This window comes from Cryptomeria japonica, chromosome 3 (genome assembly GCF_030272615.1).
Source record: "Cryptomeria japonica chromosome 3, Sugi_1.0, whole genome shotgun sequence".
Classification (NCBI taxonomy): domain Eukaryota; kingdom Viridiplantae; phylum Streptophyta; class Pinopsida; order Cupressales; family Cupressaceae; genus Cryptomeria; species Cryptomeria japonica.
The window spans coordinates 396,999,838-397,017,483 of record NC_081407.1 but is presented as its reverse complement, the minus strand read 5'-3'; the positions used below and the strand labels follow the sequence as shown (position 1 = coordinate 397,017,483).

General features: G+C 36.3%; 1 protein-coding gene across 7 annotated transcripts in view; it reads right to left on the bottom strand.

The window, feature by feature from the left end:
- Positions 1–16,164, bottom strand: part of LOC131047874 (uncharacterized) — a 40,610-nt gene extending 24,446 nt beyond the window's left edge. Inside the window, exons 1-8 of one of the 7 annotated variants that reach the window (XM_059218364.1) lie at positions 15,990–16,164; positions 15,117–15,889; positions 14,380–14,951; positions 14,119–14,211; positions 13,717–13,821; positions 13,366–13,563; positions 13,152–13,250; positions 12,836–12,964 (exon numbers count right to left, since the gene is read on the bottom strand). In XM_059218364.1, the coding sequence (XP_059074347.1) occupies positions 12,836–12,964; positions 13,152–13,250; positions 13,366–13,563; positions 13,717–13,821; positions 14,119–14,211; positions 14,380–14,951; positions 15,117–15,174 (1,254 nt within the window). In that variant the 5' untranslated portion in view covers positions 15,175–15,889; positions 15,990–16,164. The remainder of the gene's footprint in view (positions 1–12,835; positions 12,965–13,151; positions 13,251–13,365; positions 13,564–13,716; positions 13,822–14,118; positions 14,212–14,379; positions 14,952–15,116; positions 15,890–15,989) is intronic. The other 6 variants (XM_059218365.1, XM_057981672.2, XM_057981673.2 and 3 more) reach the window with 6 other exon arrangements.
- Between the last annotated feature and the right edge of the window lie 1,482 nt (positions 16,165–17,646).

The window sequence follows — 17,646 nt, the reverse complement described above, 5'->3', positions numbered from 1 at the left end:
CTTGAGTGGATTAATTGAAACCCTACAATTAGCTGAGCTACTTCCTTCTGCAAAAAGCTGATTGGATCTACCAACATTCCATTGTTGATTCATCTCTTAGGATGCAAGTGAAAGATCCCTGATGGATCTCTTTTACCAAGTAATTTTATTTATTTAAATTGATTTTTCCTGCTTATTAATATTTTCTTTCAGAAATAGACAGAAGTTGCAGAAGGGTTGAATTCTTTTTGTATTTTGATGATTTTTCAACAAGTAAATAATGAAGTACAAGTACATGAACAAAGTACTGAAAATGAAGTTCATATACAGCCAGAACAAATTCGATTCAACGCAGATTTCTGAATATAAAATCAAATATTTGACCAGATGAAGATTTCCAATAATTTCAGGAAGATTACAATCAGGAATAATTCCAACCTGGATGCTGAAAGAGTAACATAACCAGGAATGAAGCTGTGGCAAGATTCCAGCCCTCCAAGTGTTGCACGTGGGAAGGAAAGTGGCTGCCAGGTACAGCCGTACGGCTGCCAAGTACACCCAACTGGTTAGAAACCCCAAACCCCACGCTAAACTCTGTCAGAATCGTTGAACCTCCAGAAAGAATGCCGTACAATCTCCAAGATGCTAATAGCTGCAAACAAATCCAAACCACTGTATTGTGGGCTACGTCCCAAACAGGCAAGGCATTGGGGTTGGCATCCCAGATGCTGAAAAGCTCTTCCAGAGCCAAATCTCAAATCCAAGATGTAAAATGTGTAAAAGATGCTTGATAATTAGGTTACCATCTCCTTATAACTCCTTCCCTCTAGCTCGATGTAATATCCCTTGGCTAATCTGACCCTGTTTCGCTTATTTGAACCCCAAGGAATATTGTCAAACACTTGGCATACAATGTTTGAAGCCGCTGTAGTGAATTCTTTATTTGTCTTCTTTGGGTTTGTAGGCTGCAAATGAAGTTATGGAAAGCTTCTAACAATGCAAAGTTGTTATAGAAATGATATACTAGCTGTTTTAGACCTTTCCACACATATGTAATGACTGAAATTAACTAGTACAGCTAGTTGACATTAAGACAAACACTTGTCATGCATCCCAATGTATACCTACAGCCATTAGGCATTTAAGCAAACAATTGGCATGAAAGCTAAGTGGCTGATCAATGTTGAATGTTACCATGAATGTGGAATATGCAAATTATATCTCCATTAAACATATGCAACCTCCAAGTACTTCATGATATAATCATAATAGAAAATGATGCAATGAAGTAATGATTTTCTAATACAATGACCATAGATAGAAAACCTGGAATTTCAATGGCTGCCTTGATATATTGGTTTGATTCTCCTCATATGCAAATCCCTTGTCAAATATATATAGCTGTTCAACCTTTCTAAATCCCCTTCTATAGAACTCAAACTACTGTAGCACACTGTTCACGGCACTGTTCATGGCACTGTAGCACACTATTCATGCGCACTGTTCACGGCAATGTAGTCTCTTTCAATCTGCAAACAAACTCTGAAATAAACCCTCCAATCAGCTCAATATTGACTTCTGAATGAAGCCAACTCTCACAAGCATAATCAGATGATATTGCACACCCTCTATATGTTGTTACAATGAAGAAGCCACACTCTCCAATGCCGACAAGCCTTGAATCTTGCAGAAACCCTTGGTATTCTACACTTCAATGCTCCAGAGAAACTTCAATCAAAAACTCCAATCACATAATCAATCCCCCTTCTCTTCTTTTCAAAAGCATTATATATATTTCCCATGAAGGTTCGATTTTCTCCAATAAGGCATTAAATCAATTAATGATATTAAATGACATTTAATGATATAATATTTTCACTTTGTCATTTAATATTTCACCTTGGTAAAAGAGCCACAATTAATTAATTAAATGGTCCCCTTTAATGATACTTGGACTCTTACTTAAGTTATAATATAAAATTATATTATAACTTAATAATATAAAATTATATTATAAATTAATAATATAAGCTCAAAACATTAATGTTTATTTAAACTAAATAAACATTAATATCTCCATTAATATTCAACATTTTTGAACGCCGTCTGAACTGGGAGCTGACATGATGAAGCTGCATATGACCATACCCCCTTTACTAAAAATAGCAGGGGTCCATCTCTAACATCCCAAGACTTACTAAAAATAGGAAATAGAGCAAATGATGTCCGAATGATGCCAAACGAAGACCAAACTGAAGCACTCTGAACACTGGAGATGATACCAATCCTCAAAAGACCCTCTATCCAACACATTAGCCTACGAGGGTCAGGATAATAGGCTAATCTCACAAAATCCAAGTCTGCTAAAATGGGGACATTACACTCGAACCCTAAAAGTGTATGAAAAGTGCGCTTAGGCTTATAAAGTCTTATTTCTCATTTTTTAGTCGCCAAGTATAGAAAAAACGCCACTTTTTTAATATAAAAGAATTTCGTTCATCAAAAGGGTCCCTAACAAATGGGAAAAATTTAGAAAAGTTCAAGACCTTTCCAACGAGCTACAACACATGGGCATATGCATCCAGATGAAGCCAAAACCCCCTTATTACTCCAAAATGTCTATAAACATAGCCTTATTTAATTAATTAAACGCTAACTTAGGAAATATTTAAATATATTAAAAATATAACCCAAATAGCTGTAGAAGGCTCAAATGACTCCAAAAGCCTGAAACGGAACCTGCCACCTGTCTGTGACTGAAGTCGGAAATCATGGATCCATTGGCAGTCTTATCCCTAAAATCTAGGGATGATCCTAGAAACTAACAAACATACTCAAATCTTTTGAAACTAAATCCAAGGAATAGTCTCATGGAAACCCAACCCCGGATATTGTCATAAATAGTAGGAATAGCCTCCACAAATGTAGGAACTGCCTCCTAAAATTAAGGAACTGCTCCAAACTGGTCTATTACTGCCAGAACACCATATCCCAAACACTAAATATCCTCACTGAGTCTCTATCCACCACTGTCAGCTCCAATATAGAAACTGCCACAACCTCCTAAAAAGTAGGGAATCTCCCTAAAAAGTAGGAAGCTCTCTCCAAACACCTGTAACTGCTCAAATGGATCCTGCTCTACTCCTTGGTCCCCCAGGTGGTCATTCAGTCAACTGCCAGTTCTCCCTAAAAAATAGGAGACCTCGTCTGAAGGTCCGAAACGGCTCACAGAACCCCTACAAAGCTCCGTGACCCTCAAAATGAGTCATGTCGTTGACCTACGGGAACTCGAATGGTAGGTCAACCCCTGCTCATCTCATGTCACCTAAAAAAGGGGGCATTACAGCAAGCCATCTCTACCATAGAATCTCTCATAGAGGATTGAAATTCTCTGTTTTCCCTGATAACTCCTTACAAATTTTCCTTCATTACTCTCCATGAATCTGTATTATAGCAGTTCCCACAGGCTGGCAAGAACAATGGCCCTGATACCAATGTAATAACCCTTACACAATATGCAATTTTTCCTTCAATACTCATTCAATCATATTATTTTCAAACTTCTGAAAATGTTCCAAAATCTTATGGTATATTCGAATGCTTATGGTGCATAGGGTTTTATTACAAATGTCATTGCCAAATATATTGAAATTAAATCATATCTATGTCACAGTGCTGCTTTCTAAAGATTATTGTAGAAATATTCTGAAATGGAAAATGAAAATCAGCAAACCCTGATCTGTGAGTGAAATATATTGAAGAAAATACACAAGGATTTCTGTCTAGCTCACAGCAACCTTAGAATAACATCATACTTAATTTGTTTCAGAATTTCTTCAGCTCCACATAACTGGAAAATACCAAATTGATGCCCTTTGAATGCCTCTGCTCCTCAGCGCTTTATAACAGACCTGGACAGAGTTTTAGTTGCGACTTAAATCTCACTTGTCCCTGTTGTGCAGGGTCTGTCCAACCTTTAACCCTTCCAATCTGCCTCCTATCTCATTTGCCGATATTCATATGACACTCAGAAAAATAAATTGCCATTCCTATGAAGATGTCCAGGTCTGATGTAATATTCCCATGCCTAGTAATTGCTCCAGCAACCAAAATTAATAATAACCTATCCAAATTCATGCCCAGCAGCTTTATAACGGAAGTCTTCATATTACCACTTGTAAACCCACAACTAGGACTTAGGATATATCATAAACATTGATGAATATTCATTCCAATAAGTCCTAATTCGCCCAAAACCTACAATGCAAGTCACTCAGCTAGAAAGAATGGCCATGGTGTCCAAATCTTCAGATTTAATGCCCAACAAACATTGTAGAAGCGGTACAGACTACTGTAGCACGGTCCCATATCTTATATCTAAGGCTAAAACATTATGTATTCTTGCTAAAAAGAGGTGCCATTGTTTCTTTGTACATGTTCATCCTATGTTATTGAGTCTTCTTTTACACAGTTATCAATGTTGCATTTATTCAGTGAATTTCAAACCTTATTTATTAATTTTGATTAAAAAATTAGGTTAACTATGCTTACAAACAAACACAATGAAAGGAAATAGTGAATTCCAAAACAATTTAAATAACCAATTTTTAATTTGTAAATTTAAGAGCTTTATTAGTAACTCCAGCAGCACACCCTAGACACCTACAAGTGCAGTTGCTAGTATATCCTCATGACCCTGTGACACATAAGACTCACTTGTTAAGTTTATTCAAATTCTGTGATCAAGAGGATAGAAGAGATGAATATATAATCTGAAATCAAATTTGAACCGCTGTAGTGTAACTGGAAGGATGCACAACACTTATCGATTTCGGTATTGTGTTCCTCCTCATTGTATGCGCGTTATATATATGTGAATGAGGGGGTACGTAGTGAAGAGATATGTCTTCCCATGTGGGAAGACACATCTCTCCCCTACGTACCACTCATGATAACCCAGCACGTTAACACCATTATGATCATCGCTGATCGTGAGGAACACGATTATGAATCGCTTAATCATAGCCTGTTAACATGAAAGGGTGTGACCGGTGGCAAACACCATAATTCGATTTAGATTTTATTTATTATTTATTGTTAGCGTATATACTGATAGTTTATCTATTAACATATTTGTTAACATGTAATCAATCCATGCATCGGAATTATGAAATTTTACGACCGACGTTACAAGAATTAACACTCCCTCTTAGCTAGGGAGGACACATTTCATGTTAGAGAAAACATCACAATTCATCCATTGATTGTGAAGAGAAAAGATATCACACCATAGTGATATTCAGAGATATGGTTCAACAATGAATATCAAGTCTCAAGTCTCATGATACTCACCATAACTCATAGTTATCAAGTAAGGTATGTGCACTGGCATCAAGTCACATGATGCCTACCATACTGATAATGATTCATGGCATGTCCACGAATATTATGTCCATAATATTCACCATGAAGATCTCTATCATAATTATGGTTTATTTAATGATACCAACCAACTGATATCTACCATAATGTCTCAGAGATATATACTATCATGACATGTCCACAGATATCAAGTCACATGATATCCATCAAGATAGATAAATTGATAATTTTAAAATCGTCACCTTACAATATCAATTTGAAACAAGTGTTCATTATTGAAAAGTCGTCACCCTTCAATAATGCTCACAGGGGGCCCATGAAGTCATGGAGTTACACACATGACAAAAGAGTTTACACATTAAACATCTTAAATATATTAGTATATCAGAATAAATGAGACTCTATCTCAAAATTAAATAACATTTTCAACCATACCAAGTTTATCTCTAAAGATTTCAATCTTGATCCTGGAGAGAGGCTTGGTAAGAATGTCTGCAATCTGATCACCTATACTAATATAATTCGGTTGGATCACATTCCTTTCCACCATATCTCAAACATAGTGATAAGGAATCTCAATGTGCTTAAACCTGTCATGAAATACTGGATTCATTGAGAGCTTGATGCAACTCTGATTGTCACAATAGATGACAGTAGGATTTTAAGGGCTGACCAAACAATCCTACAAGCAATTTCTGGAGCCATACTGCTTCTCTTGCTCCCATGGAGGCTGCAATGTATTCAGCTTATGTAGAACTCTAAGCAACTGAAGACTGTTTTCTACATATCCATGAGATCATTCCTGATCCTAAACTAAAGCAACATCCTGATGTGCTTTTCTTGTCAACTATGCTTCCAGCTCAACCAGAATCAGTGAATCCATGTAGGTCAAGGTCTACATGTTTATATTTTAGACCAAAACCAATAGTTCCTCGAAGATATCTCAGAATATGCTTTGCAGCAACAAGATGTATTTCCCTAGGTTCACACATGAACTGACTTAGTGTATTAACAGCATAACATATATCAGGTGTCTTATATCAGGTCTTGTGTTTACCAAATACATCAGAGATCCAATAATTTGTCTGTAGAGGGTAGGATCTGCAAACTCTGATTCTGCAACTGCTTCCTTTAGCTTGTGTAGATTTGTCTCCATAGGTGTGGTCATGGATCTACAATCCATCATTCCAAATCTCTTGAGTATATCAATGGTGTATTTTACTTGATTAAGGATTATACCATCTGCCTGCTGCCAAACTTCCAATCCAAGGAAGTAGTGAAGAATTCCTAAATCCTTCATATCAAACTCAGAGGCTAATTCTTTCTTACACCGAGAAATACGATTATCCTCTCCTGTGATTAGTAGATCATCAACATAAAGAATGAGAATTAATAATTCACCATTGATTACCTTGTAGTAGAGATTTTGATCTGCTTCATTCTTGGAAAATCCTAATTCGAAGAGATAGTGATCAATTATTTCATACCATGCTCTGGGGGCCTGTTTCAGTCCATATAGGGCTTTCTTTAATCTGCAAACATGTGATTCAACCTTATGAATCACAAAACCTTCAGGTTGCTCCAAATAAACTTCTTCTTCAATCTTACCATTCAGAAAAGCAGTCTTAACATCCATTTGATGGACTTTCCATCCTTTAGATGCTGCAATAGCCGAAACTGCTCGGACAGAAGTGTATCTGGCAATAGGAGCAAATGTCTCTTCATAGTCAATACCTTCTTTCTGTGAGAAACCTCTAGCAACAAACCTTGCTTTGTGCTTCTCAATGCTGCCATCTACTGCATGTTTGATTTTGAAGAGCCATTTAGAAGATACCACATATTTGCCTTTAGGCCTAGGCACAATATCCCAGACATCATTTTTCAGAATTGACTGATACTCTTCTGACATAGCATCTTTCCAAACTTGATGCTTGAGGGCATCTCCAACATAGGAAGGCTCTGCATCAATGGTCTCACTCATCAAGGCAGTATAACTGGAAAATAGGTTAGGTCTCTTACTTTCTCTGAAGGTCCCCTTTGGAGCAGCATAATTTTCAGCTTCTTGAAGCATCTTTTTAGCCCAAAGTGGTCTCTTCCTAGTTTTGGGATAATGTTCTTCTAAACGTAAGTCTTGAACTTCATCCTCAGCATTTTCAGGGGTCTCCCTATGAATCTCGGGGGTGAGATCCTCATCCATGCTTGTAGGGGGATCTTGGTGTTCTAATTCATTAGAGCTTTTGGACCTCCTGAATGCTATGTCTTCTTCAAAGATGACATCTCTGCTTAGTTCAATTTGCCTTTGTCCAGGTATGTATACTTTGTAAGCCTTAGAGGTTTCACTATACCCAACAAATACCCCTTTCTTTCCAGAAGGTTCTAACTTTGATCTCTTTTCTTTGGGAACATGAACATAGACTGGACACCCAAAGATCTGAAGATGACTTATGTCAGGTTTGTTACCAGTAAAGGCTTCTTCAGGGGTTTTATTATCAAGAAGAGAATGAGAACATCTATTTTGAATGTACACAATTGTCCTAGATGCTTCAGCCCAAAATGAGGTTTCTATATTTTGGTCAAACAACATAGCCCTAGCAGCGTCTACTATAGTCCTATTCTTTCTTTCAGCTACCCCATTTTGTTGTGGATTATAAGGTACAGTTAACTCCCTCTTAATCCCAGCATTTATACAATAATCTTTAAACATATCAGAAGTGTATTCCCCCCAATTGTCTGTTCTTAGGGTTATGATTTTCTTACCTGTCATGTTTTCTGCAAGAGCTTTGAATTCCTTAAATTTAGAAAGGGTTTCTTCAGACTCTTTGTACCTCAGAAAATATATCCAGGTCTTCCTAGAATAGTCATCTACAAATATTACATAATATAAAAATTCCCCTAAGGAGGGTACAGACATGGGTCCAGACTCCACATAAATCAAAATGAACTAATTCTAATACATTTTTGGATTTACTGTTGCTAGAATTGAAAGACCCTTTCGTATTCTTTCCCAAGGCACACCCCTTGCAGGCTCCTTCAGAACAATGACTTAGCTTGGGTAAGCCAATCACCATCTTCTCTATCTTAGGTAGGGCAAGGAAATGAAGGTGCCCTAATCTTTTGTGCCAAAGTTCATTCGAATCTGGAGTCTCATGAATCAAGGCTTGAGGTGGAGTGGTGCAAAGTCTGTAGAGGCTCCCTTGTCTTACTCCAATGGTGTGGGCTTTCTTGATGGTGGAGCTATTTGGCCAAGCAAGTACCTTTCCTTCCATAAAGGTTAATCTATAACCCTTATCTTCAAGTGTAGAAACTAAGACAAGGTTTCTCTTTATACCAGGTACAAATAGAACTCCAGTCAGCTATAGGGATATGCCTGACTTTAGGTTGATATTGCAGGTTCCTATTCCCATAACTGGATAATTTGAGTCATCACCAATCGTCACTTCTTCATTTGAATTTTCAACAAGTGTATCTAGGTGCTCACGAAATCCAGTAATGTGTCGAGATGCTCCGTTGTCAATCACCCATGTGTTGGAACTGGAGGTGACTTGACTAGAGAGGGCTGAGTAGAAGACTAGTTTCTCGGAATCACTCCCTTTCTTAACTTCTACCATTGAAGCCTGTTGCTTGATCCTGTCTGGACACTTCATTGCATAGTGCCCATATTGGTCACATCTGAAACATTGTACTTCAGAAATGTCTCTCTTTTTCTTTGAAGACCCCTTTCCATTTGAGTCGTTGTCCCTCTTTCTCTTAAAGTTCTTCTTCTTTCCTTTCTTGTGAGAATTAGAGTTTAGAACTTGAATGTCCTCATTACCATTGTTTTGTTTTATTCCTCTTGTGACAAGCCGAGATTCCTCTTGAATGCAATCGGTTTCAATCTATAAAACTTAGGAAATTTAGAACGAGCACTAATTCCTTGAATGAACGATTCCCATGAGGTAGGAAGTCCATTTAGGGCCATCATAGCAAGTTCTTTGTTGTCTACTAGATGTCCAATAGTGGATAGTTGATCCCTAAGCTCAGTGATCCTCAAGAAATAGGATGTAATTGTCTCTCCTTTATTCATCTTTATATGGTGTAGTTGATTCTTCAAGGTGAGAACGCTACTAGTGTTGTTGATTTCATAAATGTCAGCTAGGGCTTTGAACATCTGAAAAGCCGTCTCATATTTAGAAATAACTGGCACAATGTGGTCTCTCACTGAATCCACAATTATCTTAAGAGCCTTCTCACTGTCCTTGCTCCACTGAATTTTCTCCGTATCATCTGAGGGTTCAGAAATTTCACTTTTGACATGGGAGTCAAATTCATTTTCCTTCAAAACAAGCATGATCCTGAATTTCCAAGATACAAAATTTGACGCTCCATCTAGTCGATCTTCAAACCTAACTCCGATTGCTATTAGGATTATAGGAATGTGATCTACTAAGAGCCGGGTGAAAGTCTATATGATCGTTACAGAATTTAATTTGATCTTCCTTAACTTGGCTCTTATACCATGTTAAGTTTATTCAAATTTTGTGATCAAGAGGGTAGAATAGATGAATATATAATCTGAAATCAAATTTGAACTGTTGTAGTGTAACTGGAAGGATGCACAACACTTATCGATTTCGGTATTGTGTTCCTCCTCATTGTATGCGTGTTATATATATGTGAATGAGGGGGTACGTAGTGAAGAGATATGTCTTCCCACGTGGGAAGACACATCTCTCCCCTACGTACCACTCATGACAACCCAGCATGTTAACACCATTAAGATCATCGCTGATCGTGAGGAACACGATTATGAATCGCTTAATCATAGCCCGTTAACATGAAAGGGTGTGACCGGTGGCAAACACCATAATTTGATTTAGATTTTATTTATTATTTATTGTTAGTGTATATACTAATAGTTTATCTATTAACATATATGTTAACATGTAATTAATCCATGCATCGGAATTATGAAATTGTATGACCGACGTTACAAGAATTAACATTACTAAACTTGAAACATACAAGACCAGATCAACTTTTCAATCAACTTTTCTGCAACTCAAAACATTTAAACTGCATCACTTATTATGAGACTAGTCATGAAGAACCATGGTTGTCAGTATGAAGAACAGCCATAGTCACATGGTTCTACTCTTAATTCCAAGTCAAAGTCAATTTTTCTGAGTCTGACCAAATAGCTGTCAGAAATACTCTTGGGATAGCCTGGCCTGCAAGAGCTCCAATCTCAAAGGACTATTTGAGGAGAAAGAAATCCCATGAAGGCGTTTATTCCTCCTTTTTATACTATGCGACAAGTTTTAAAGGGACAAAGGGTGGAGGAACGTTGGAGAACACCTTTTATTGCACCTCAATTCTTAGTTTTGTACCAATTCTTGAGACCTCTCATCATGAAAAAAAAAATGTTCTTGTGCTAACAACTCTATTTTCTGAGAACATTTGCAATGTCCCTTTTGGGGATATTCTATATTTTGCTCTAAAACCACAATTCCAACTAAAAATAAGAAATGTAATACATTTAAGAGTATAAATTTACCAATTGAAATGCCCTTTAACAAGATAAATCCTAGTTTAGGTTCTGCACACAAATATTAATCACCAAGATAATATCTATTTTTGACTAAACATTAGTAATATAGTATAAATCATGAAATCATATACACATTCTAATATTAAAATCTAATTAAGGCGTTATCCATTCCACTGTGGATTCCCATAATAACCTCATTAGAAATTCATTGAAACATTAGAAATTCACAGTATCAAGGTTGGTCGCCCTTGTACTGTGACAGCATGGAAGGTGGACCGCCCTTCCATCCCTCAATTTACCTTGGAGACTGGCTGCCCTCCTTGTTCAAGCCCAAGAGCATGGAAGGCTGGTCTTCCGTTCCACCTCTAGGCCCACGAGCATGGAAGGCTGGCCGTGCATTCCATCCAGGAGTGGCGTACTTAATGGGAGCTTAAGCCCAAGGGCACTCAACACCCCCTGGCCCACGAGCATAACATTCATCTTGGGGTGGCATGCTTGGGTCTTGTGAACTCGGAAGGCTGGCCGTCCTTCCTATTTGCAATCCGAATTCAAAATAAATTATTAAACGAATCCCTATCACATATAATGAAGAGAATTAGATTACTTACAAAGATCATTAATTTCTGCAAATATTACTATGGCATGAACACATATATACATGCCTATAATTTAACTTAATTCATAGAATTTATCTTTAATCTATTTGCTGCTATAGGAAATTTACTTCTTCTCTTAGCTCAGATCTGATTTCTTATTTTCTTATCTATTTCGCTTGATCATTCCATGCCCTCTGCAAAAAAAGTGTCTCCCCTTTTATATCTTTGATTGTGGGAAAGATTTCATCTTTTCACTAGCATCATATCCTTTGGGAGGGATGCATCTCCTCAAGCGCTGCCCTTGAGTACATTTAAATAATAGTTGGTAATCATATTTTCTTTAAACTAGTTGCTGCCTTTGAATAGACTCAAAGGGCCTTCTTTCAAATAATTAAATTTCTCCCTAATACTAGTCAGCCCTCTTTCAAATAATTAGTTTTTCCCTAACACTAGTCGGTCCTCCTCCATTTGTTTGCTGCCACCCAGGTTTAATTGTTATGTAAGGCCGTGTTTATTTTTGTGAAGGTTGCGATTTCGGTGGGGGGCATGACAACATATCTCAGAAGTATTTTTAGACAGTCTGCATCCAGAGTACAGGATTTAGTTCTTAGGGTATATTTGAGGTATTCCATTCATGGATCCATGTAGAGAATGCCTATTTAGGCTAGATATGTAGGCTGGGCATATATCTTATGGATTGGACTATTTACTGAGGTTAATTTATATGTATTTTGATGACTATAAAGTTGATCATTCATGGCATGGGAAAATTTTAAAACTCCAAATATTGTGCAATAGCTATGCATTATTTTATTCATTGAGTTAATGACTCAACTTTTGATGTTTGCTTCATGTTTGTTCCTTTGCTTATTACTTTGATATGCATGTGTGTGTGTTTGACCTCTATGATGTTATTTTCTGTTGAAATGAAAATCCCTTTCTAAAAATATTAAATCTATTTGCACTTTTAATTTGTTGAATCCCTCAGCAAGTCTTTGTTTTAGGTATTGTTGAGTCTGGAAGGGAGTATTGAAGTTGAGCCTTGTCGATTCCTGAGTGAATGTTGCTGAATTCAAACCAAATTTAGGTACTAAAACATGGGTAGATTTTGAAAGAATTAAGTGACCAATGACTGGTTTTCACTCTCTCTAACAAAAAACAGCTTGCATATAAGGGAGATTTATTTTTCTCTACAACAATGAACTTCAAAATGATAAAAAGAAATAAAATCTGGGAAATATCATCCTGTATTAGAAGCAACGCATTACACTAAATGGAATTCATGAATACATCAAGAAGATCTTTCTAATATTAGATGTAATATGCATAACAGAACAGATATGTTGCTTACTGAATTGGATTCATCTGGATCTGTTTTGAACACATAGAACAATGGAGCAACAACTTCATTCATCCCTTGCACATATCTGATTCCCGGGTTTAATTTTGCAAAAATAAGTAGTATATGTTTCAATGATTCCTGTCCAGAAGGCCAATCAAACACTTCAGGGAAAAACATGAGTTTCAAAACCCTTACAGCAGAGCTACAACTGCTTAATTAGTACTAGCAAAGAAAAATTCATTAGATTTAAATTTTTTGACCTTGGAAGCATAACTATTGTTTTCGATCCAGAAGAAGTGCAAGTCAATCCACTAGCAGCACAAACCTGATTTGAAATTGCTGATTCAGAATCTCCAGAGAAAAAATGCATATCTGGATGTGTACGTTTAACATCACGCTCAATTTGCTCTGTTGTCTCTGTATCCTGACAAACATTTGAATGAATTTCAATCAGAATATTTATAACAAGCTTTTAAAAAAAATCTTAATTCAAGCTTTCAAAAATTTGCCTTGATGCCAGTTTGCAATATCCTACACACCTGGAAGAACTGATTCCATACACTGCTTTTCCCAAGACTTAGTGGATGTTCTCCATGGGTGATTTCAAGTCTTCTAAGCATTCCACTTCCATTGTCTCCATCTTTATCAATTGAATGTCCAACAGCTTCATCCATCCTTCTTGTTACTTCTGACTGGCCAGGGGCACAAGACCAGAACTTCAGTGTTATCATTTTATGCTTTAGAACAAACAGACATGGCAAATAAGTTCTCAGACACATACAAAATGTGGAAAGAAATAAAAGACGACTAGCCCTAATAAAGTTGACGTTGGTAACTTGATCTAAATTAAGAAAGCTGACTTTTCAGAGTTTAAATTAATCGGTTCTTACAGGATTAAAAAGAAGCTCTTCTTTGAATGCAGCGTACTGTGATCGTTTCTTCTGTAACTCACTCTCCCATAGATCACGGTTCCTTGGCAAGTAACCAAAGAGCAGCTAGAATCCCACAAAAAGAAGGCAGTTTAGTTAACTTATTTCATACTTATAGGCAAATATGATTAGAATTGTTATTAGTACTACCTTTAAAAAAGGAAGAACAAGAATAATTATGTTTAGTCAAATATCATAAGAATAATAATACTGCATGCAGAAGCAGAAGCCATCTGTAAATAAGTATAGACATCCTTGGTTCCAAACAGACTAACAAATAAGTACCAACAAGCTAGTGTAGTTTTGACAAATGGAATATTCAGAAATTGTGAAATAGCTATAAAGGGTAACTAAGATTTGTACCTTCCACACAGTTGCCCTAAGTCCCCCAACATCTGGTATTCCTTGAGAAGCTAGTCGTTGCAACTCGGCCAGGTTTATGACCTTTTTAGAGATCTGATAAAGATCAGATATGAAAACTCAGCCAACTTTACCCTCAGTTTGTAACAGAACTAAAAATTCTGTGATGGCAACAATAGCCAATATAAAAAAAACAGTTGTTAACCTAGACAACAAGCTGTGAATGCATTCCAGACAAAGGTTGAAAAAAAGTCACTTGCCTACCTCAGAATAAAACTGGCCCTGTCTGACATCAACCGATGAACTTCTCTTGAAATTCAAATTGGAAAATTGCGGAGGAGAAGAATGTCCAGCAATAGAAAGTAAATCAAAATCAGGAGCTGCCCAAGAGTCTGAAAGTGGATCATTGATTTGATCAGACACTGAACTATCATATTTCTCACTTGAGCTTTCATTTGATTTTAATAGTGGATCCCTAGTGCCTTCGTCACTTCTATCACATTTACTTTGAATGTTTGCCTTCTTTACCTTATCAGCCTCGCATGTTGCAATGGACTCTTGTTTATTTAAAATACCATTGGCCCCTCCTATAGGGCTCCTATCATCAAAAGTATTGCCCACATTTTCCAGTAGTGGATCCCTTGCAACAGCATTCGCACTCCCCTGAAGAACAGCTTGAGAACCATCATTTCCCCGAGGTGTGTCGCTAGCTTTGGACTTTTGATTGAAACTAGAATTAGATGGCCTTGAAGACCAAACAGAGCTATTCAGCCAATCAGGAACTACTTTCACTTTGCCAGTCTCCTTGACTTTATCAGTGGCCATTGCTTCATGCCCTGGTGGATAAATAAGTCTCGTGTTAAGTAGCTTTCCCGTAGAATGTCGCACTTGCTTTATCTTAATGAACTACAGAAGAACTCCAATTTCAAATACAGTGCCCACTAAACTACAAGCATGGCCTATTTTCTGCATGTCAAATCAAGGGCAGTATTTTCACAAACCTGTTAGTTTCACATGACATAATTCAATTTCTAGAAACAGCTTCTTCATTTTCAGCATTTAACGCACTTGTATAGAACAATGATCCTGCCAAAATCCCATTTCTGCCTTGTAGCATCTTGTTTCTACAATACCTACCTAGAAGCTTATGCCAATTCCTATACAAATTGTTCATCCGGTCCCGAATAACCTTGGACAATATTGAAATTTATGCTCCCAAGGAAACATGAACTCTTTCCCAGGGGCAGTCACTCGCCCGCCACCTCGAAATCGATAATATACATCACAATTCTTTATTTTCAGCTGGTAAGCCTCGTGGTTCAAAGAACTTACAAACACTAACTCCTGATTTCAAAGCTCAACACCAATGTCAAGCTAAAGAAAAGCATGCACATCAATCTGCTCAAAATCTTCCCAAATAATCCCAAAAGTCGGGCATATAGTTCTCTTTAAGGAACCCAAATGACATTATCATTTTCAAAGTTTATCAAAAACCTGTCAAATCAGGCCAACAATGAACTCATTTCTCCAATACCCAATCCCGAGCATTCTCCCTTAGGGTTCAAACTCATCCACCATGCTAACATAATAATATCCATTAAAACACATCTTTACAACACGATCTCTCTAAGAATTTAGAACTGTTCTTTAAAAAGATTAACTAACATCAAAGCTCAAAAGAAATAGAAATTATATTAAAATGCAGCTTCAGTGCTTACAAAACCTAATTGTGTTTTCCCTCCAGAGCTAAATTTAGTCATAGGAAGTCGTTTTCCTGCTAAATTTAAACCCCATTTATTCATCTGAAACCAGTGCAATTAAATGCATGCTAACAAATTTATGTGATAAAGAAATAAAGTGGATGAGATCCATACCCGTGAAGTACAGCTTGTTGTTCTGTGGTGAATAGGCTTGAGCTGAAAGCTGTTTGCATTATAATAATTTGTTGGCAATGAACAAAACAAATGATAAAATGAAATGGAAGAGGTCCACGAATCGATTTTTATCTTTCGCTTTTCCTCTTCCTCCTCGTGCTTTTCAAGCCTGTTTACAGTCCATCTTGTGGTCTACGTGGCTATGTGTTTTTTTCATTAAATACAAAAATTATTATTATTATTTATTATTATTATGTTATCAAATGTTTGATACATATAAATATTATTAGTTAAACATTATCTATTTATATTATAAGAATTATCATAATTAAAAGATTTTCATGATTTTTTATTTTAAAAAGTAATTTGAAAGATATTTATATTAAAGAATTATTTATGCTGGTCAAACAAGAATGTATATATTTATGTATCTCATCATTTCACAATTTCTTTTTAAGCGTTATTATTATTAGATTTTAAAATTTTGGTGGATATGATAATTTAAAAGATTTTCTTGATTTTTTATTTTAAAAAGTAATTTGAAAGATATTTATTAATATTAATAAAATAATATTAAGTAGGGGAAGGAGGAAATTCTAATGCATCTTTGTTGCATGATGTTATATCATTATGGTTGGGGGATGTGGAAGTGGAGCGTGTGTAAGAAAAAGCAAAAGTTAAGGACATCGTTATATTTGTAGATAGGTATGGGTAGGAAAATAACTATCAACTAGTATAAATATCTTGAATATATCTATCTAAAAAATACAAAGAGATATCGATTTGGAATTGTTTTATATATTAAAGTTGTTTTTATTTTTATTTTAATTTTTATATTGCATACATTAAAGAAGTGGATAGTGTTGATGAGGACACGTCTTTGGTTTAATGTGCTACTTATTTTGAATATATTGTGTCTATGGAAGAAATAGGGGTAAGTGCAAGGGCTCCGAGGGAGGTGAATGGTCACCCTCCATTTTTCCTTCTTGGAGCTTTTTCCATCATGGTTTGAGCTTAGATTAGTTCTTTTTCACTCTTGAATTCCTACATTCTCTTAGTTCCTCTTTTATGGCTTATTACCAATTGTCTCTTTTGTTTTCTCTAGTCTTATTAAATCTTCATGCTTGGTTCCTAGGGTTATCTAGCTTTCTCTGGATTTGAAGTGTTTATCACTAATATTGATATTTGCATCTTAGATTTATTATTTTGTATACAAACTTTTGAATTTGAATTTCCTTCTTGTATGTTCTTTGTTGTTTCTCTTTGTCAGTGTGTTGTTGTTTCTCTTTGTCAATGTGTTGTTGTTTCTCTCTTTTAATGCACAATTTATTTCCTTAAGTTAGATAGCCTTATGGAGGCTTCAAGTGGGGGGTTTAATTGATGTTGGGCTAGTACTTGGATATTAATGTTGTGATTAATGGTGACAATAAGGCAGTGAATGACAACGATCTTTTGTCTTTTGATAATATGAAGTCATCCTACAATGATGAATTGAAGGCAGAATTGGTAAGTGATCTACTTCCATTTGTTGAAGACTTTGAAGTCATAAATGAATCATTATTGGAGGTTCAAGTAGATCGAGTGGGTGATGGAGGCATCTTCCAAGCTGGAGATAGTCGAGTTGGAGAAAATAGTAAGGCTCTTGCTCCCACCAAAG